The sequence below is a fragment of the Anser cygnoides genome, chromosome 7 (assembly GCF_040182565.1).
Source record: "Anser cygnoides isolate HZ-2024a breed goose chromosome 7, Taihu_goose_T2T_genome, whole genome shotgun sequence".
Lineage (NCBI taxonomy): Eukaryota > Metazoa > Chordata > Aves > Anseriformes > Anatidae > Anser > Anser cygnoides.
The window spans coordinates 32895862-32913846 of record NC_089879.1 but is presented as its reverse complement, the minus strand read 5'-3'; the positions used below and the strand labels follow the sequence as shown (position 1 = coordinate 32913846).

General features: G+C 37.2%; 1 protein-coding gene across 5 annotated transcripts in view; it reads right to left on the bottom strand.

The window, feature by feature from the left end:
- Positions 1-31: 31 nt before the first annotated feature.
- MAT1A (methionine adenosyltransferase 1A) overlaps positions 32-17985 on the bottom strand; it is a 30882-nt gene continuing 12928 nt past the window's right edge. For 2 of the 5 annotated variants that reach the window (XM_067000146.1, XM_067000145.1), the window contains exons 2-9: positions 9776-9853; positions 8826-8948; positions 7019-7131; positions 5340-5483; positions 4411-4629; positions 2046-2228; positions 1356-1489; positions 32-779 (exon numbers count right to left, since the gene is read on the bottom strand). In XM_067000146.1, coding sequence (XP_066856247.1) covers positions 677-779; positions 1356-1489; positions 2046-2228; positions 4411-4629; positions 5340-5483; positions 7019-7131; positions 8826-8948; positions 9776-9853 — 1097 coding nt within the window. In that variant the 3' untranslated portion in view covers positions 32-676. Of the gene's footprint in view, positions 780-1355; positions 1490-2045; positions 2229-4410; positions 4630-5339; positions 5484-7018; positions 7132-8825; positions 8949-9775; positions 9854-11282; positions 11741-14591; positions 14681-17457; positions 17977-17985 lie in introns of those variants that run through there. The other 3 variants (XM_067000148.1, XM_013175266.3, XM_067000149.1) reach the window with 3 other exon arrangements.

Sequence of the window (17985 nt, the reverse complement as noted above, 5' to 3'; positions counted from 1 at the left end):
AACATTAAAAACAGGAAAAAAGAGGCATATGTGGTAGGAAAGAGCATTTTATTGTATGATTGTTTTATAGGAGAACACGTTTCAAAAACACAGGTAATTGAAACACAACAGTAACAGCACATACCCAGTGAAGAAGATTTAAATATTATGTATATGTTAACATCTTCTACAGATGAGGCCGAGATACAGTTATGTGACATCCAGCCTTCTCCCATCAAAGCAACCCCCAGTTGCATGCAATGCTAACTCCAGTAAGGAAATTGGACCCCAGGATTTCCCACTGTCTAATTAGAAGCAAGAGATCTGCTGACCATTAGTCAGAGTTGGGAAAGTCATCCTTTCCTTTGCCCATGAAAGGTTTGAGGTTCAGCCATTGGTTTGAGTACCTGAGTCATACTTTGCCTTTATCAAAAGAACCAACAGAGCAGCAATAAAAAGTAAACTGCATTTTGTTGTCTTATACTGATTAAAAAAGACTCTGTCTTTTATATCTTAGATAATGAAAGACACTGAGGGTTAAAAAAATTAATTTCCAAGAAAATATCCTTTTCTTTCTCTCCATTTAAAATCTAAAATTCCATTTCTTGAATACAAAGCGGTCGGATTTGATTTTTGGAAGCATCCTCACATTAGTGGACTTCTCTTCCTTGGTGTTTTTAAACATAGAGAGCAAGTGTCAAAATACAAGTTTTTTAGGCACTTCCCATGAGAATTCATTTCTTCCAAAGTGACCATAACATGCAGTTTTCTGGTAAATGGGCTTTTTTAGGTCTAAATCCCTGTGAATAATAAAAAAGATGAGAAAATTCTTCACATTATGATAATCATGGTATTTATCAATAAAATCCTGATGTTGATACCCATTTCTCACCCTCAATCTAGGAGGCATTTTCTGGAGATGCAAACACACTGGTGAACATGTTCAAATAGGAATTATAAACTGACAACAAAACTTAAACATGAAGTACTTTAGGGCTACAAGAATTATGAATTTTAATGGAAAATAAGTATCTTTATTTCCTTTCATAAAACAAAACATATTTCTTTTTCACAACAAAGTTAAAATTCTTGGAATAAAAAAATTATTCATTTCAATTCTGTAGACTATATAAGGCCAAAGGCTGAAAGTGTATGAAACTGGAAAACAGCTGTCATCTTTAAAGATATGGCACACTGGTGGATCCATAAAAACTATCAACTATGAAGTCTGACAAAAAGTCTCTTTTGTAGCGCATAGAACAATTCCATGCTAGCTTAAGAGGCTAATTATTAAATTGTAACATCTAATGGTTTTTCAAGTAATCAGTTCTAAGATGTGATCGCCAAGATATTTACATATATATGTGTTTCCATACCTGACAATGACTCCAGGCCGAAGATCAAAGTTTTTGTGCACAATGTCCAGCAGTTCTTTCTCTGTTCTTTGTGAAGTTCCGTATGTGAATAGTGAAATGGACAGTGGTTGAGCTACTCCAATGGCATAAGACACCTACAGCAAAAATACAATGCAATTATCAAGTATGGCACTTTGCTGGGCAAGAGAATGCAAGAGACCAAAGCACTCATTCCTGATCCTTCTGAGGAAACCAAAGGCCTCTGCTTCATGTCCTGTAATTGTATAATTGTATAATCTGTATTTGTAGGAAAAAAAAAAAAAAGAAAAAAAAAAAAGAAAAAAAAAGAAAAAAAAAAGAAAAAAAAAGAAACCTTTGAAAATACTGATGTCTCTGGACAAATTTCCTCTTCATTATCTAGTCATCCCACGTTCATGACAGTAAGTGTCAGAGGGTTAAGGGCTCAGGAAGTGTCTAGAAAAACAGCTGATAAAATGAAAGCTAAGTAAAACGTCCCAGCTTCAAGAAGCCGATGCGCTATTAGCCACATTACAGCGGTCTTGAACCAAGCACATCAACATCTTTCTTTCTTCAGCCCCAAATCCGACAGCAAGACAGCTTCTAGTACAGTGTCTTGTATGACATTTGTTCAAGGTAAAGCTGAAAATGATCTATCTTTTGGAGAAAACCAACATTCAGAACAAAACATACCTGAACCAGAACACGGCGACAGAGCCCAGCTTTCACAAGGGACTTGGCCACCCAACGGGCTGCATATGCTGCTGATCGGTCCACCTTTGTATAGTCTTTTCCAGAAAAGGCACCGCCTCCATGGGCTCCCCAGCCACCGTAAGTATCCACAATGATCTTTCGACCAGTAACACCAGCGTCACCCTGAATCAGTAAAAGAATTGGGCCATTTTACAATCCACTTTATTATAACTCTCAAACAAGACTATGCAGCCCTCAGAAGACAATGCATATATAAGTTCTCCACTTACAGATTGTTGTGGGATAGCTGAAGGAATTAACTCGTCTCACTGAGCTGCAACAGTGGCTATAAATGCTCTTTAAAGCCAGATTCGTAAAATAAGCCATTCATGACTAGTGTTTGGTAGCCAACCAAAAAGCTTTACACCTAGATAGCTAGAGCATTCAGGGCCTGCTTCAAAAATATGGGAACAATATGGGAGCCTTGGTTTAAATGCAATCTATCTACCACAACCAAACTGAATACAGAATATTGCTAACAAAATACATGCCATATATGAACCACTGAGAGATTTTATGTTGGGCTAAAAAAAATAGATGAGGCTTTCATATCTTTTGGCCAAAATCTGAAGTTGTGTGTACATTAAGTCTTTTTCTTTAATTTAAGGTATGCCAGTGCTACCTTATACACCACTACATGGAGGCTAGCACTCAGCACTTCTGGTGCAGTATCATTACAGAGACTGCCATACAAGTATATGCTAAAAACACATTTCCAGCTTCAAAATATTTACACTCTTATGCAAACGATACAGAACAGGTATGGAGTAAATGCCGTTAAACGTAACTGAGAAGGAAACATCAGAACAGATACTTATATACAAAAATTGTAAGATATTAAATAAGGAAACACAGACAACCTTCTAGCCACCTGCGCAGCTATCTTGATTGCTCCTTATAAGTATTTGATATTTTAATTCGATCTTGGTTAGCTGATCACTACCTGACTAATTTTCGGACCCCTTATTTAATAAATTCTTAAGTGTTCTGGTGTGAATGGAAACCTAGTCAAATTTGACATTCAGTTCCCACCTGTGTGGGCAGGTTTAAAATTCTTTTTCTACAGAATATCATGCCAGTAAAATTCAACTGCTGGAATGTTTGCATAGCAAACACAAGTGGAAAGCCAAAGTTTTTCTTAGAAAGACTGAGCATATACACAGAATAAAACCTTTGGCACTGTTTGTCCCATTCTGCTAAGAAAACAGTGAGATGAAAATCTGAATTGCAGATAGCTGAGCTTGCCTAAAAGACCCTGTCCTCCTGGGGTTCTTCTGTTTGACTCAAACCTTAATTTCTGACTATGGCACAGACAGGTGCAGTGGGAACACCTTGTGTGCCCTTATGACTTGACAGCAGAAGTGAGTGAGAGGAAGAGAAATGGACAGGTGAAAAGAAAAAAAGCACATTTCTGTTTAAAGGGGCTGAAGAGCACAAATAAATTGTGTGGAAGTCACTTGAGTTGTCGCAATGAGTTGTGACGTCCTTATACTACCAGCAGGTGTTGCTTTTGGGAAAATGGTGATAGCAGCAAAATGACTGACTATGGCACAGCCAGAATTCAAGGGGCTACTATGCTTGGAAACATAAGGTGAAAATCCCCAAGTGAGGTACACGTCTTCCTTAGATGAATGGAGCTGCAGTTTAAGACAGCCTTCCATGGCTTGCTTTATTAAAAATAAAACTTAGTGGTACTCAGAAAGTTCAAGACATAACAGACAAGGAAAGAAACAGTAATTTTCTGATTGCTGCAACACATCGTAAATTGTGCAAGTCCGGTGATGATAGCGGCTGTAAGGCCATGGACACACAAGCAGATTGACCCACACTAAGGAAACTTATCCCAGGCTTAAAAAGCTGCAGACATACGCTGCAACATGCCTATGTTTGTACATGCAAACATAAGCAATACAGTTCCACCACAAGAGTAGGAAAGGTATTGCTGGTTGACTTACAGGTAATTATACTATATTTTAAAATTTGTGCAGTTTAGTGCACACCTCAAAGCCTTGCATTTTTTAATGGGTGCAATTCAGTGCACAGCTGAAGAATTTCGTATGTGTAGCCTTCTGCTTGGCATGCAGCCATGATTGCCACAGGTTGATTTTCTAGAAGTTACAGCTCAAGTTTGGCTTTCCATTTGTCCATAGTCTAGAATACCAATGACACACAAAATTATAGGGATAAGCTGGTTGCTTCTCACAACTTAGGACTGATGTGCCAGACGAGCTGAGCATTTCTGTTAAGGCACACACCCACTGACAATGACAAGCTGATAAAAACAACAAAATAATATGATACAAACCTGAGGTCCTCCAATAACAAAACGTCCACTAGGCTGAAGGTGATAAATAGTTCTCTCATCCAAGTATTTTGCAGGGACAACAGCTTGAATTACACGATCCTTAAGGGTTTTGCGCATATTCTCCAGAGAAATGGTTTCATCATGTTGTACGGATATCACAATGGTATGAACGCGCACTGGGATGACTGCTCCATTCTCCTGGATATACTGAACAGTGACCTGAATAGAGCAGGGAGAAGGGGGGGGGAAAAAAGGCAATCCAAAGTTACCATAAATTGTAGCTACATATACATCAAACCTCATGCTATGCTATTCCATGAGAAAAACTGCAGCAGAATGTCAATGTTGATATTATAATGATCACTGCCCACCTTGTTGCCATGGGATGAACCCTACTTCTTCATTCTTCATTTTTGCAGTGGTGAGGAAAAAAAGACCCAATATTGACAATTTGGTTTTCTATGAAACTGTCCACAATGCGCCTTTCGGTTGGGATTTCTAGCTAAACTCCCAAGCCTCAAAAATTTACATTCTTAGTGCATCTTCAAAAAAGGCCAGTCTAAATCCCTAAATACAAATAAATCCTTCAAATTTCCTGTCACTTTTTCAACCAGCACCGAGCATTTAGATCTAAAGGGTTAAATATTCCATCACCCATATATGGTTAATGCATCTAGCACTCTGATACAGGTTAACCATTTTCCAACAGTCAAAGAGACTATCATAAGTCTGCAAGTTCTTTATCTGCTACTTGTAGCTTATACAGTAGCAATCCTGATACTCTAAACACCATTGATTTTTTCTTTAAAAACATATAACATTTTGCAAAAGTAAAAAGTGATAGTTTTCAATGACCTGGACTATCCATAAGTGACTGGATTTCTACTCTGTTGGTAAAAGAGAGAAACCAGCATGATGGCAATATTTACCTGTGTCTTAGAGTCAGGCCTCAGCCAAGGAAGCTCTCCATTGCGCCTCAGCTCTGCTAACCTGGCATTCAGTTTATGAGCAAGAATAATTGTTAGAGGCATACATTCCTCTGTCTCATCCGTTGCATAACCAAACATCAAACCCTATAGGAGGAGAAGAGATACTTCAGTTACTGTTAAAAAGCACCACAACCAAAGGCTATGAGATTTCATCTGAAACAAAAAGTAAACAGTACCCTCAGGTTTACTTTCTACTTTTTACATTACAGTCCAAGAAGCCTAAACTGGGATCAGGCTCCAGCATGCTACAGTGTAATGAGAACCAAACCGCATTCCAAGAATTTTTTACTGAGGGCCTGAACATTTCCATGTTGGGCTAGAAATGTGGACAAAGACTGAGAAGTTTCTCTGAAAAAAGTTTCATCAAGAAAAGATCTGTTTGAGCAAAACAATATCAGGGCTATTCTGTCATACAAAAGGTGTTCTTCCTGGTCTGGAAAGGTTGTAGAGGCTTTTATGTATGAATACTGCCACTAACTTCTACTGCAGCTCACATCTGACATTTCAGTGGAATGGAATTTGGATGTTGCATAAAAGAAGTACTATTCAACAGTTAAGGTACCTGCCTGAGATTTGCAATACCGCATGCTTCTAGTCACAGCTTCTACTATTATGCAGTCACATTCCCTGCATCACATTATCATCTGTTAAGCACTTAGTAGGATTTTCTTTCTCCTCACCCAGCATATGTTGTGATGTAAAAATGATAAAGAGAGGTAGATATTCAACAGGAAGGGAGACCATGAAAGTGCCAAAGAAAGTCAGGTGTCTTTTCATCTTATGTAGTATTATGTCCCCATGACAGCATAAAAACATTTTAATTTAGTCCTCAAGGGTTATTTGAACAATATTAGCTTGGCTCCTGGACTCTGATATCTCCATTTATGGTTCTCAAAAGCATTGTTATAAACTAGATATTACTACTAATGATAACTACTGTAAATGTTAAACTCATTCATACAGGCATCAGTCAGGTTATGGAGTTTTTATGTTAGCATCTTTCTCTTGGGAACACACAGTAATTATCTACATGTGTTATTTAGCTCACAGAAACACAGCTTGGACAGCCTTAATTATGTGGAACACCTACTATAATAAAACAGATCTCTGCCTCTGGGAAATAAAGGAGAATTAAAAGTACTCTGGCATATTTGCCTTCATTGTACTAATGCTGCAGACAGTTGAAGCATCGCCTAATTTTTTGCTGTGTAAAATCTCAAGAGCTCTGTGAAAGCGGTAAGATCTTTTGTTTATTCCATCGTACAAAACAAATCGGGCTGCAAGATGAATGGTCTGAGGAATCTAAAACTCCTTAACAAAAACATGAAAAACATAAGCAAAAAAAAATTGTTAATTTCTGAAGGACACATTCCGAGCTAGTACAAACTGACAGAGCTCTCCTGACTTCTGTGGAGTACCATGACAAACACCACTTAAAAGCCTGCCTTCAAACAACTTCCAACTGTTTTAATAAAGATATGTTTTTTATTCTGGGCTAGCCCAAGATGGAAGTGTGCAAATCTTCAGATGGGCTTTGTTTTAGAAAACAGGGCAATGATATGGGGTAAGCTCTTTCCATTCAAACAGCTTTAATGTTTCAGGTGTGATGTCATGTGTACCTGATCTCCAGCACCAACATCTTCTTCATCCCTGTGCAGATGAACACCCTGGGCAATATCAGGTGACTGCTGTTCCAGTGCCACTAAAACATTACAAGTCTTGTAGTCAAAGCCTATTTAGAAAAAAGAACAGTGGCAAATTATTTTCTTCTGTTACAATTAAGGAAAGTAATATGTAACCATACAACACATTTTTCATTCTGAAGGATACCACATCCAGAATTCACAACCTAACTACTATTTCTTGTTAAATTGTTGTCAATACAACACTTTCATTCTTTTGAGGAGGTGATAGGGTATACAGGGTCGCCTTTATTGATTGTTACTGTTTGTTTTCTCTTGCGTTGGCACCCTATTGGCAAGCCAACTCAGGTTAGGAAATGCTAACTGGAGAAAACTAGTTTTTAAAAAAATTGACTATTTGGGAGCCTGTCCTAAATAAACAATGTTGAAAACCTTTTTTTACAAATTCTTATGAGCTGCTGTTTACAGCAACTGAAGGATCTGCTCCCTGATACATTATTTGTAATACATGTAGAGTAAGCACCTAAATCTCTTATGGGAATTCGTGTGAGAGCCATAGACAGAGAAAAAAAAAAAATAGGATTTGAGTCTCACAGAAAATCTGGAAGTAGGAAATGACTTCACATTAATTTCAAAGACCAAAAGGAAGATTTAAAAAATAAATTCAAAGACTTGCATATGATTGTGGCAAAATTTTCCACCTTTCACTAGGTATATCAAGAGTAATTTGCATCTCTCCAAATCCAGCATTTTCTAAAACCGTAACTACTGCTAACTGCTAACTAAACTCATGTTCATCCAATAAAACATACATACACGTCCATATGCGTATGATCCATTTGAAGAATCCTCATCACCCTCTTTTAAGTAGGCTAAATAGAGAAGTAAACAATATGTCTGTGTGCAATTGGTTTACCCTTTTGTGTACTTCTGCATAGCAGGTGTTTTTTACTGGGTCACTGCATCTGCCCTTATCATTAGGCTGTTAAGGTAAAAATCAGATTTACAAAGTAATGGATTTGACAGTATGTTCTGAAAGCCCTGCTGCTATGTCATAATAGAGGTAACTTGCAGATGTGTTGCTGTAATATTCTCCCACTACATTCTCCCTGGAAATTTGATAGCTATTGAAGGATTGCAGGAAAAAAACTGTTTTTAAATAAAAGCCCTTAAAAAATGTAATTATTGTTAACAGCATCTTTGGAACACCCATAGTGTATAAAGAGATACATGGCAAATCAGATGATGGAATGTGTCTGATATATAAATCATTTTGTCTTTTCTGTCATTTATACAACGCACAAACCTGACCTGGACTGCTCAGCCTAGGAGTTTGTTCAGAGCTAATAGAGAACCTTGTACAGTGAATACCTGCTCTCTGCCTGAAAACTCTGGATGCTACTGCAGTGCAAATACGTAATGATAAAACAAAATGAACTAACTTTCTTCGTCCCTCTCTTTCTGACCAAAATGCATTAATCAGCTTGCCAAATAACAGATTCATGTTCTCCCAGGTTTGGGTTAGTGGTAGATTCTGTGGCTCACGTTCATGGATAAAAGTGGATTCTGCCTTCTCCTTTTCAGTTTTAACTAATATATGATGGTTTTTTCTACTTACAGGGATAAAGCCAGAAAGCGTATCACGTAGCACCACATAAGCAGCTTTCACACAGGATATTCAGTTTTTATCAGGCTTACTAAAGCCCACTTATGGAAGTGCTGACAGACCTGGTCTGCAGTTGCCTATTGCTTGCTCTTCAAGGAGTTAAGATTTTCCACCAACCTTTAGCTGAATCGTCATAGCCAATGTGTCTAATTGCATCTCGGACAACTCGTTGATAATCCACAATAGCAAGAGATGTGATCTCCCCACAGAGCAACACCATCCCTGTTTTACATACTGTCTCTGAAAAGGGAGATGGAAATAGGATTAAAGTAGCAGAATAACCAGCCCACTAAGACAAACAACTACGTTTGTGATGATGGTGATTTAGAGAAATATACTGGATATATACAGTATTCATACTTTTTAGTCATATCTTTGGCAATACTAGCTCCTTCCACAACCAATTTCTTTCATGATTCAGTGATATGCAGAGTCGTTTAGGGAAATGTAGTATTAAACTGTGATTTTTAAATCCACTTAATCTTTAATCACTCTAAGATATATTCTGAGGCTAAATAATTCTCCAGTGATTATCTATTTTGAAAACATGCCTCCAGTCCAAGGAGGAAGAATTTGACGATGGGGTTTAGTTAAATGAACTAGGAAAATGAGCTGAGGGTTGATGGTACAACTCTGTCTGAAGAGGTATCAAGAAAACAAGCAGTTACAGGGTCTAACACTGAAAAATGAGGACTTTATTAAATATAGTAAATGTACTTTTCAACAACATACAAAATGTACTTTTTAACAACATACAAATACTCTTTAAAAAATCCACCATGATGAAATACAATCTGTTTCTCAGAATATTCAGTCAACACACAAAATTAACAATCTTGTCTGTCCTTCTGTAGTATTTTATCCTTCTGCTACCTGCCCAGGCTTCAGCCTTTGTAAAAACTTCTGTTCCTTCTTGTCTCTCCTTCTCTTGAAGACTTTTAATTTTTACATATTTTTTGAGAGTAAAATGAGTTAGCACATGACACCTTCATGCTCTCTGCACATATATCAAAAATAAAAGAACAGTGACTGGGTAATGACTTAAAGCAAACGAGCAAACAACTTACCACAAGCAACCTTGGCGTTTGGGTCCTGCTTGAGATGGGCATCTAGTACAGCATCACTGATTTGATCACAGATTTTATCTGCAAGACATCAAAGTTGTTATTCAAACCAGGGTACTTAATACAAAATGTAGACTGTTTGCATCCATTTGAGTAGGTAAGTGCTTTAGTAAGGAATTCTTTTATTGCTTACTACTGAAGTATTTAAGCAAACTAGATAAAAAAGTCACATGCAACATCCTGCAAGCAAAACCAATAGATAGATGAAACTTTTACTGATTGGTGTAAACTGACTACAACCTCACCTGTAATTTTCTGCACATCAGTGTGAAACAAGTATGTTATGCATAGAATTACCTGAGAGGCTGAGGTAACGTTCTACTCCTTGCCTTCTCCTTGTCTGCCACAGCAGTATGCTAACAAGAAGGTAATATTCCACCACTAACTTCCATCTCCCCAGCAGAAAGTTAGACTGTACCTGAGTTACACAGCTGATAAAGCCTAATTAATAGTTTAAATCACTACACATAATACACAGCTCAGTGTCAAGCACCTGTTTCAGGTTTGCTTCTTCTCACTGCTTCCCACCATCCTGCAATGTCATCTGCTCTTAATCTCTGCATCCCACTTGAGATGGGTGAGTGAGGAGCAAACACGGAAACAGAAGGGGCTACCAACTAATGTCTGCCTGAGGTAAATGTTGAGTATATCCTCAGTGACATTCCAACTACAAAGGTTTCATCTCAGGTTTATCTTTTCTGTTTCTTTTTTTTTTTTCTTCTTCTTACCTTTTTAATGAATAATGAATCTTTATCAAATAATGTAGCTAATCTAATGAACACAAAAGAGCAGCATCCATAACAATGCATATCACCTAAAAATTGTAATATTTCTTATATATTTTAATTTTGTTCTTCTAAAAAAAAAAGTCTATTATTGCATACAATGTTTAGGTGTTGCCATAACATGCTGTGTGGCAAAATAAACATCTTCTTCTTTGCCATTTGCAACCCAATCTGTTGGAAAGCCATGTTTATGGCATTTGAGTTTTTCTACATTTAATCTCAAGTCAAAATAAATTCTCTGGTATCTCATAAGGAAGGTGTACATTTAGATAAGAGGGACAAAATCAGAAACTAGATAACTAATCTGACTCTGACACTCATCTCCTATATTAACCACTTTGATATGAAAAGAATGAACACAAAATATGTTTAGCAAATGTAGCCTGCAGTGGAACATTCAGCCTCACAAGGACTGTATGTGGATTACTAAATTTGGGACAATTATTACCAAACAGGAATCAGATACCATTCTTGCAATTTAGTTGGAATTCCAAATGAACCTTGTTTAGCAAGACTGGGGACAAAGGTAGCAGGACTTTGATTAAAATGTATCTCTGCTTGCTCTCTTCACATTTTCAATTTTGTACTAGACAATAAAGCCATATTTTCAAGCAGAAAAGCAAAAAAAAAAAAAAAAAAGATGAAAATACATAAGTTTTGATTACCTGGGTGGGACAGCAGAGCAACTGGGACAGGATGACCTTCTTAGTGCATGTCCAATGCCCTGCAGTAAACTCCAAGTGATTAAGACTGCTGTACAGTCTTTTTTCATCATGCAAAGTTTCTATGGCATAAAAAAATTTATCCTGTTCTTGTCCTACATGAAGCATGTCTCATCTGCATTAGATGTCAATGTCCCATACTAGTAAAAGTTGCCTGTATGTAATATAACATTTATTATATGCAGACTTTCCAAAACACTCAAGAGGAACACAAGTAATCCCATTACTAATTTGTCCCCATTCTTCTTTATGGCGCCTATCCAGTACAAAGAACCCTACGTAGATTTTGCAGGTTGAAATTAATTTCTTAACTGAAACTTCCCTGAAAATGTCTCAAGGGAGCATTAGTAGGCAGTAAAATCAGCAAGTGCATGTAGCAAGATGTTTTCATGCCTTTTTTTTTTTTTTTTCACGAAGTACATCATTAGTATCTACACTACTTCATGTTATTGGTTAAAAAAAAAAAAAAAGCAGCTTTTCTGTTTCCCTCACAACGAAATAGCACATCAAACATTTGAGAACAAAGAATATAGTCTACTTTCACAGAATTGGAGACTCTTATCTTAGCGAAGTGTTACTCTGAGAAGCTCATGATAGTAAGCCAGATGAGGAGTCAGCCACAAAAATGGAATTATCTTCATATAATAGAATCAGCGAGACTGCTCCAGGAATACTCGATTTTGGTGGTGGTATTTAAAAATCATGGAATCATAGAATGGCTTGGGTTGGAAGGGACCTCAATGATCATCTAGTTCCACCCCCCCTGCCATAGGCAGGGATGCTACCCACTAGATCATGTTGCTCAGGGCCTCATCTAACCTCTGGTCTTGAACACCTCCAGGGATGGGGCATCCACAACCTCTCTGGGCAACCTGTTCCAGTGCCTCACCACCCTCTGAGTGAAGAATTCCCTCCTAACCTCCAATCTAAATCCCCCCTCTTTTAGTTTGAAACCTTTCCCCTTCATCCTGTCATTATTCGATTGAGCAAAGAGTTGCTTCCCACCTTTTTTATAAGCCCCCTTATTTGAAGGGGACTTATAAGAAGCTATTGGGAGGTTTTTAGGACAGACTGAGAAAAACATCTCAAAATCAGAAAAGTGTGCCTTAAAGGATGAAATTAATCAAGATCAATCTAGTTTTGAAAGGCTGAAGGAAAGGTAACCTACTTGAGGAAATAACAGTACTGGGTCACAGTCTCTAAAAACCTGAAAGATAGTATACTGAGGGAAAAGTTTCTGTCTGATGGGCAATAATGTAACTGCACTTGATAGCTTGAAAATAGAGAAAAGATGAAGATTCAAAAAGTCAAATCCATCTAGAATTCTGCAGGATCCCTTATTCCTTCAAAACTTACTTTTGAAATCTTTTTAAAAGTAAGAATGAAACTCAGCCATAGCTTAATAATATGTTTGAAGAATTCTTACATGAAATTTCATTACTTTGCGTATAAAGTTCAGTCTGGATTATATATCAGAAGACCTTCTGGTCTTTAAAATCTATGTGACAATTTCAATCACTGAAAATAACCAACTTGGATTAAAATAGGCTCAGACAAATGAGTTTGATCATTCATGCATGATCTGATTGCTGGTGCAAGATCTGAATCCTGGTGCAACTAGACACCTTTGTTGACAAATACAGACACAAATATCAAAACCAGAAAGAGAAATCTAGAAGGATGATCAGCTGCTTAATGCATCATATTGAAGGTCTGTCTATTAGGAAAGGTCTCTAATAGAAAATAAAACCAGGCATTTCTATATTTAGCAATACTTAGCAGGCTTTGTGCGCCTTTCATTCTGTTATTTAAATTCCTCATCTCAACTGTCCCATTTCTCTCATAGCTGCTACATATGACAGAATATGTCTGTCTATTATTATCTTTAAAAAAAAAAAAAAAAAGAAAAAACACAGGGAAGGCATAAGGGATAACTTCTGGTGAGGCATTATCATCTAAAACATTGATTACAATAGGTAAGAATGCAGTTCATGCATATCCTTACAAAGTGAATTACTATCCAGTAAGATAAATATTGAAAAAGCAATGTCTAGTCTAAGGGTTTCTTGAACGAACAGGAAAGTATTAGAAAACCATCAATTCTTATTAAGAAATCCAACCATGCCACAGAGCTAGCCTTATGGCAGACATGCCAACTGTCCATAAAACTTGCTCCTGCTAACTATAAAAGGAATGAATGAGTCTAGGAGAGCTGATGATAAACCCTATTAAAATGCCCAGTTGTCAAATTATGAAGTAAAGGAGGTATTCAACAACAAAGGTGATCTCCACAAATTAGGAGGATCTTCAAGCATCTTTCTGCATAGTTGGTTGTAGGTTTATTATGTGAATCTAGACTACATTAAGAGCATAACAGTTAGTAGTGCTATATCCTTAAAAATTATATGTTCTGTAACTAAAATCAGTTATATCTGCAAGTTCTTGGGATCTCCCCACACATTCATCAAAAATAAAATCTATGAACAACAGTAGCAACCAAAAATTTAATTCAAAAAGCTCCACCCTTTGAAACCGCAAACAGGTACTACCACACTTCTGGCTTTGATCGTGCAGTAAATATAATAAACATTAAACATTTCAAAAGGTAAAGTTTATTTTCTTAAAAACCTGTGATCAAAATCACTTTGGGTAGCACTATTTTTAAGGATACCTTATTTATGTCAACAGCACTTGGAGGTGAAATTATGCACTCAAAATATGAGAAACTGAGCAATTCTCAGTTTTCTTATGAAAAATGAACCGTTAATAAACATAGATACTTATCTTGAACACTTCATCGAAAAATAAACATTCCAACCAAAAAAAGTTTCACTGGAAGGACTTCATATAGCTGAATTGTGCTGTATTACATTTTTCCTATTTAAAAGGACTGCTATTTAAAAGCACTCTTCAGGAGTGCTAATTGAAAATGGCAGTGGCACTTCAGTGTTAACACTGCACTGTTTAAACAGCTTATCTTACATGTTCTCTTTGTGCAGTTTACAGAACAATTACATATATTAAGTATATATAATGTTAGACATCAGACATGCAAGCATCAACTGGCTGGGAAGATCTGCATATTCTGTTTTTGTTTTTTGTTCTGGTTTGTTTTCTTGGGGGTGTGTGGGTGTAATTTTTCTTCTGTGGACATCCAGAAGACAAGCATGTTTTTAACATAGTTGAAAGTCTGAAGGTGCTTTTAGCAGATGTTTTTTTCCCATATTTTAAAAGAGATTCCTTGATACTTACTGGAAAACTGAATGACATTCGGTTTGCAGGGAAGTCCACCTGATGCCACACCAGAAAGGGGAAGGAATTAATTCTAAGCAGTTTGGCACCTGTAAGACATTGTGGGTCAGAGTAACACACAATGTCTTTCAAAGCACAATGAAACCACTGTGCAGCATGGACAGATATTTCTGGATGAAGCAAAATGGAACAATGACCAAAAAAAAAAAAAAAAAGCTAAGAAAAAAAACGTGTTATTCATGTGTTTTTATTATATTAAAAAGAAGGAGGTTATATGTAAATCTTCCGAGAGATTGGAATTCACCCTACTAAACGCCAAGTTTAAAGACCTTCTGGAAGGGAGTCCAAAACTTTATACCCACATTGTTTTGAAGAAGTGGGACTGAGAAGATGGGATAAACAGAGTTCTCTGGGTTTCTTTGGAGAGCATTGGTAACGCCTATATGATAATTATTGCCAGCTATTACTTGCTTCTATGGAATCTGAGCTTCTTAATTACACAAAGCTTTAAAGTACTGCACAGATATAAGGCAGCTTTATATACTCAAATAAATAAGTATGTAATTTCCCCTGCTTTGTTTATTATGAAGGAAGACTACACGAGTGCATTCAATCCTCAACTAATATAATCAGAACAATTCAAATTTCCACCAGACAAGGATCTGGTTCAGGATCTTTACTTCACATAATGCCCTCTAGCAAAATTATACTATCACATACAGAAGGGAAGTAATCAAGAACACGCAAATTATCCATTTGATATGAAACAGAGGAGCTCAAAACTCACAATAGAAGTTTAGCGCTACTGATAACATCAAAAGCCCAACTAGCCCAAGCCTCAGACGCTGGCCCCAGTTTTAAGAAACAGCCAAGATTTTCCTGGGTGATAAAAAGCTAATGGCATGTCTACACTTTTAGAGTAAAACCATAGCCAGGAAAAAGGTGGTTTGGCCAGGAAGTAAAGGACAATTTGCTGTCAGAAACTAGACACGTCTATGAGACCATTAAGACCCATTGCCGGATTGTGTTCAAGAAAAAGAATTTGCAGGACCACCCAGAGTTATTTACTGTCATCCTATTCTCACTTGATTTGGTTCTTTCTTTTGTCATGGGTGCTTGGGTTTTCAGTATTCTATATCAAGACCTATGCTGCTTAGAAAAATACAAGCATCACAGAATTGAAAAAGTCCAATAAATTTCAACTTTCCACTCCTTCAACCAATCTCTTGGGTCTATAAATCTCAAAATACCCGGAGATCTGGCATGCTCTGCCAGATGAGATGCTGCATACAAATCTAACAAGTGATAACATTTTCTCAAATGTACATCCATTTCAGAGATGGACAATGCTAACAGGACTTAAAAGAAGGCTTACTGAGAGCCAATAGGGTTTTTGGAAATAAAGAAGGCAATGTGAATAACAACTGAAAAGTAGGTCAAATTCTAAAACAAGAAACAAAACGAAAAGAGAACTGGTTAAGAAAAGGAAACTAAGGGACAAAGCTAAACCTGGGGACTAAGTTGGATTACATCTCTTCCTGTTCTGAGACTTATCTATTGTTGCACCAAGGGGATTAGAAAACGATGAGAGTAGTATCAGTTGTGACCTGTCATCTTCAGAAATATCATTGTTCAATTTAAAATCACCTTACGGGATAATGTTATTTTTCCATGAAACTATGTTGTTCTACAGCTGCTGGATGTAATTATACACAAATTTGAGACGGGACCTGTGTCCCAAGGACTGAATATGGTTGTCATTTTCTGATGGTGTTACATCAGAAAGAACCCCAACTGGCTTAACCTGATGTAGCTGCCTTGAAATTGACAGCAATGGACTCAATTGCATCAGCCATGGATTTGACCTGCACTAATAATTAATATTATAGAGGACTACCAGAATTATCGATATAAAATTCTCGCTTCTGATCTTTTTGTTCTCTATGTCATCCACCATTTATGCTTTACTTACATTACCTGAGTACATATCTGAAAAAAAACCTTGCACAAAGTACAGGATGCCAAATTGCGTTCTAAAATAAATACGCTTTTCAGGACATCAAAGAGTTTATTGTCCCTTGGATTCATTTGGGGGAACACTTGTTGACAAAAGGTACATGCTTAGGGTAGATGAATATTTGTTTTCTATAAAATCAAACTCAGCTCTGCTGACCATACATAAATTTTAGCAAATAACTGTCTGCTATTTGCTTAAGCAATTCCATACGTTGCATTTATACACAGATGATGAAATGGGGGAAAATCTATCAGTGACTTTGCCACATGCAGCTGGTGGGACCACTGATTTTTAAATGCTTTAAAATAGCCTGCTCATAGATATTCCTGTCATAGGTGACAGTTTTAGAGCATAGCATATATAAGGCAGTTTCACAGGACCCCTAAGGATATGGAACTTGAGAAGCAAGCTATGCACTCTTATCCATATGTGAAATTCTAGTCTATCAGAGATACAGAACTGTCAGATACAGTAGTGTCTCCACAGTGTTACTGAAAAAAAAAAAATCAGATGATAAGGAAGGAGTAGCAACCATGAACCCCACTGCCCTCCCCACTGTAACCCACACCCAGCAAAGGCACATGAAGTCCTGTTGGAAGCACCCTAGTTGTAGCAGTTCTCTAGTTATAGCAGTTACTGCTGGCTATAGCAGTTCTATACACTATGTAGAAAAGGTCCAATGGAAATAATGTAAAAATCACTGTTACAAAGACTTTCTATAAGACTAACAACAGGCTTTTAAAACTTCCTCAGGCTTCTAAAACTTCTTTTTAAGACTTCTTCAGGCTTTTAAAATGTTAAAATGAAAATACTTTTTCTTTTATGTATTTGCCACAGTGGGCTTCTTACCTGGATGTCCTTCTCCTACTGACTCCGATGTGAACATGAAAGCCCCTTCATCATCCAGCGTGTAATCACATAAACCATCCACTGGCCCATTCATGGTTGTGATGCTTTTCCAGGTGGATTATTTTAAAATGTGGTTGAAGAGTTCTACTTTTAGTGCCTTCTGTTAAAGGTGAAGGTTCTTTATTAGCAGGACTGTCACCGTCTTCACTTACTACCTGTAACACTAACTTGAATTTCAGCGTGTGAATTCAGCATGGGCTTGTATCTGTGCATGCACGCAAGGAGTATGCATGTGCCTGAAGTCTGTATCCCTACCTAGCCTGATCTGTCAGTCCCTGGGCTGCTCCTATATATGGAAAAGTGAAAGTGCCCAGATAATCATGTGAGGAAAATGGAAGAGCCCATTTCTTGGTAGGGGAGTTAGTTAATTTGGGGATATTTCACTAATTAACTTTGTTCTTGGCAACATTCTAGATTCAACCCATGCAAGATTGGATAGCATAGGAACTCTAATGAGAATGAAGTAAT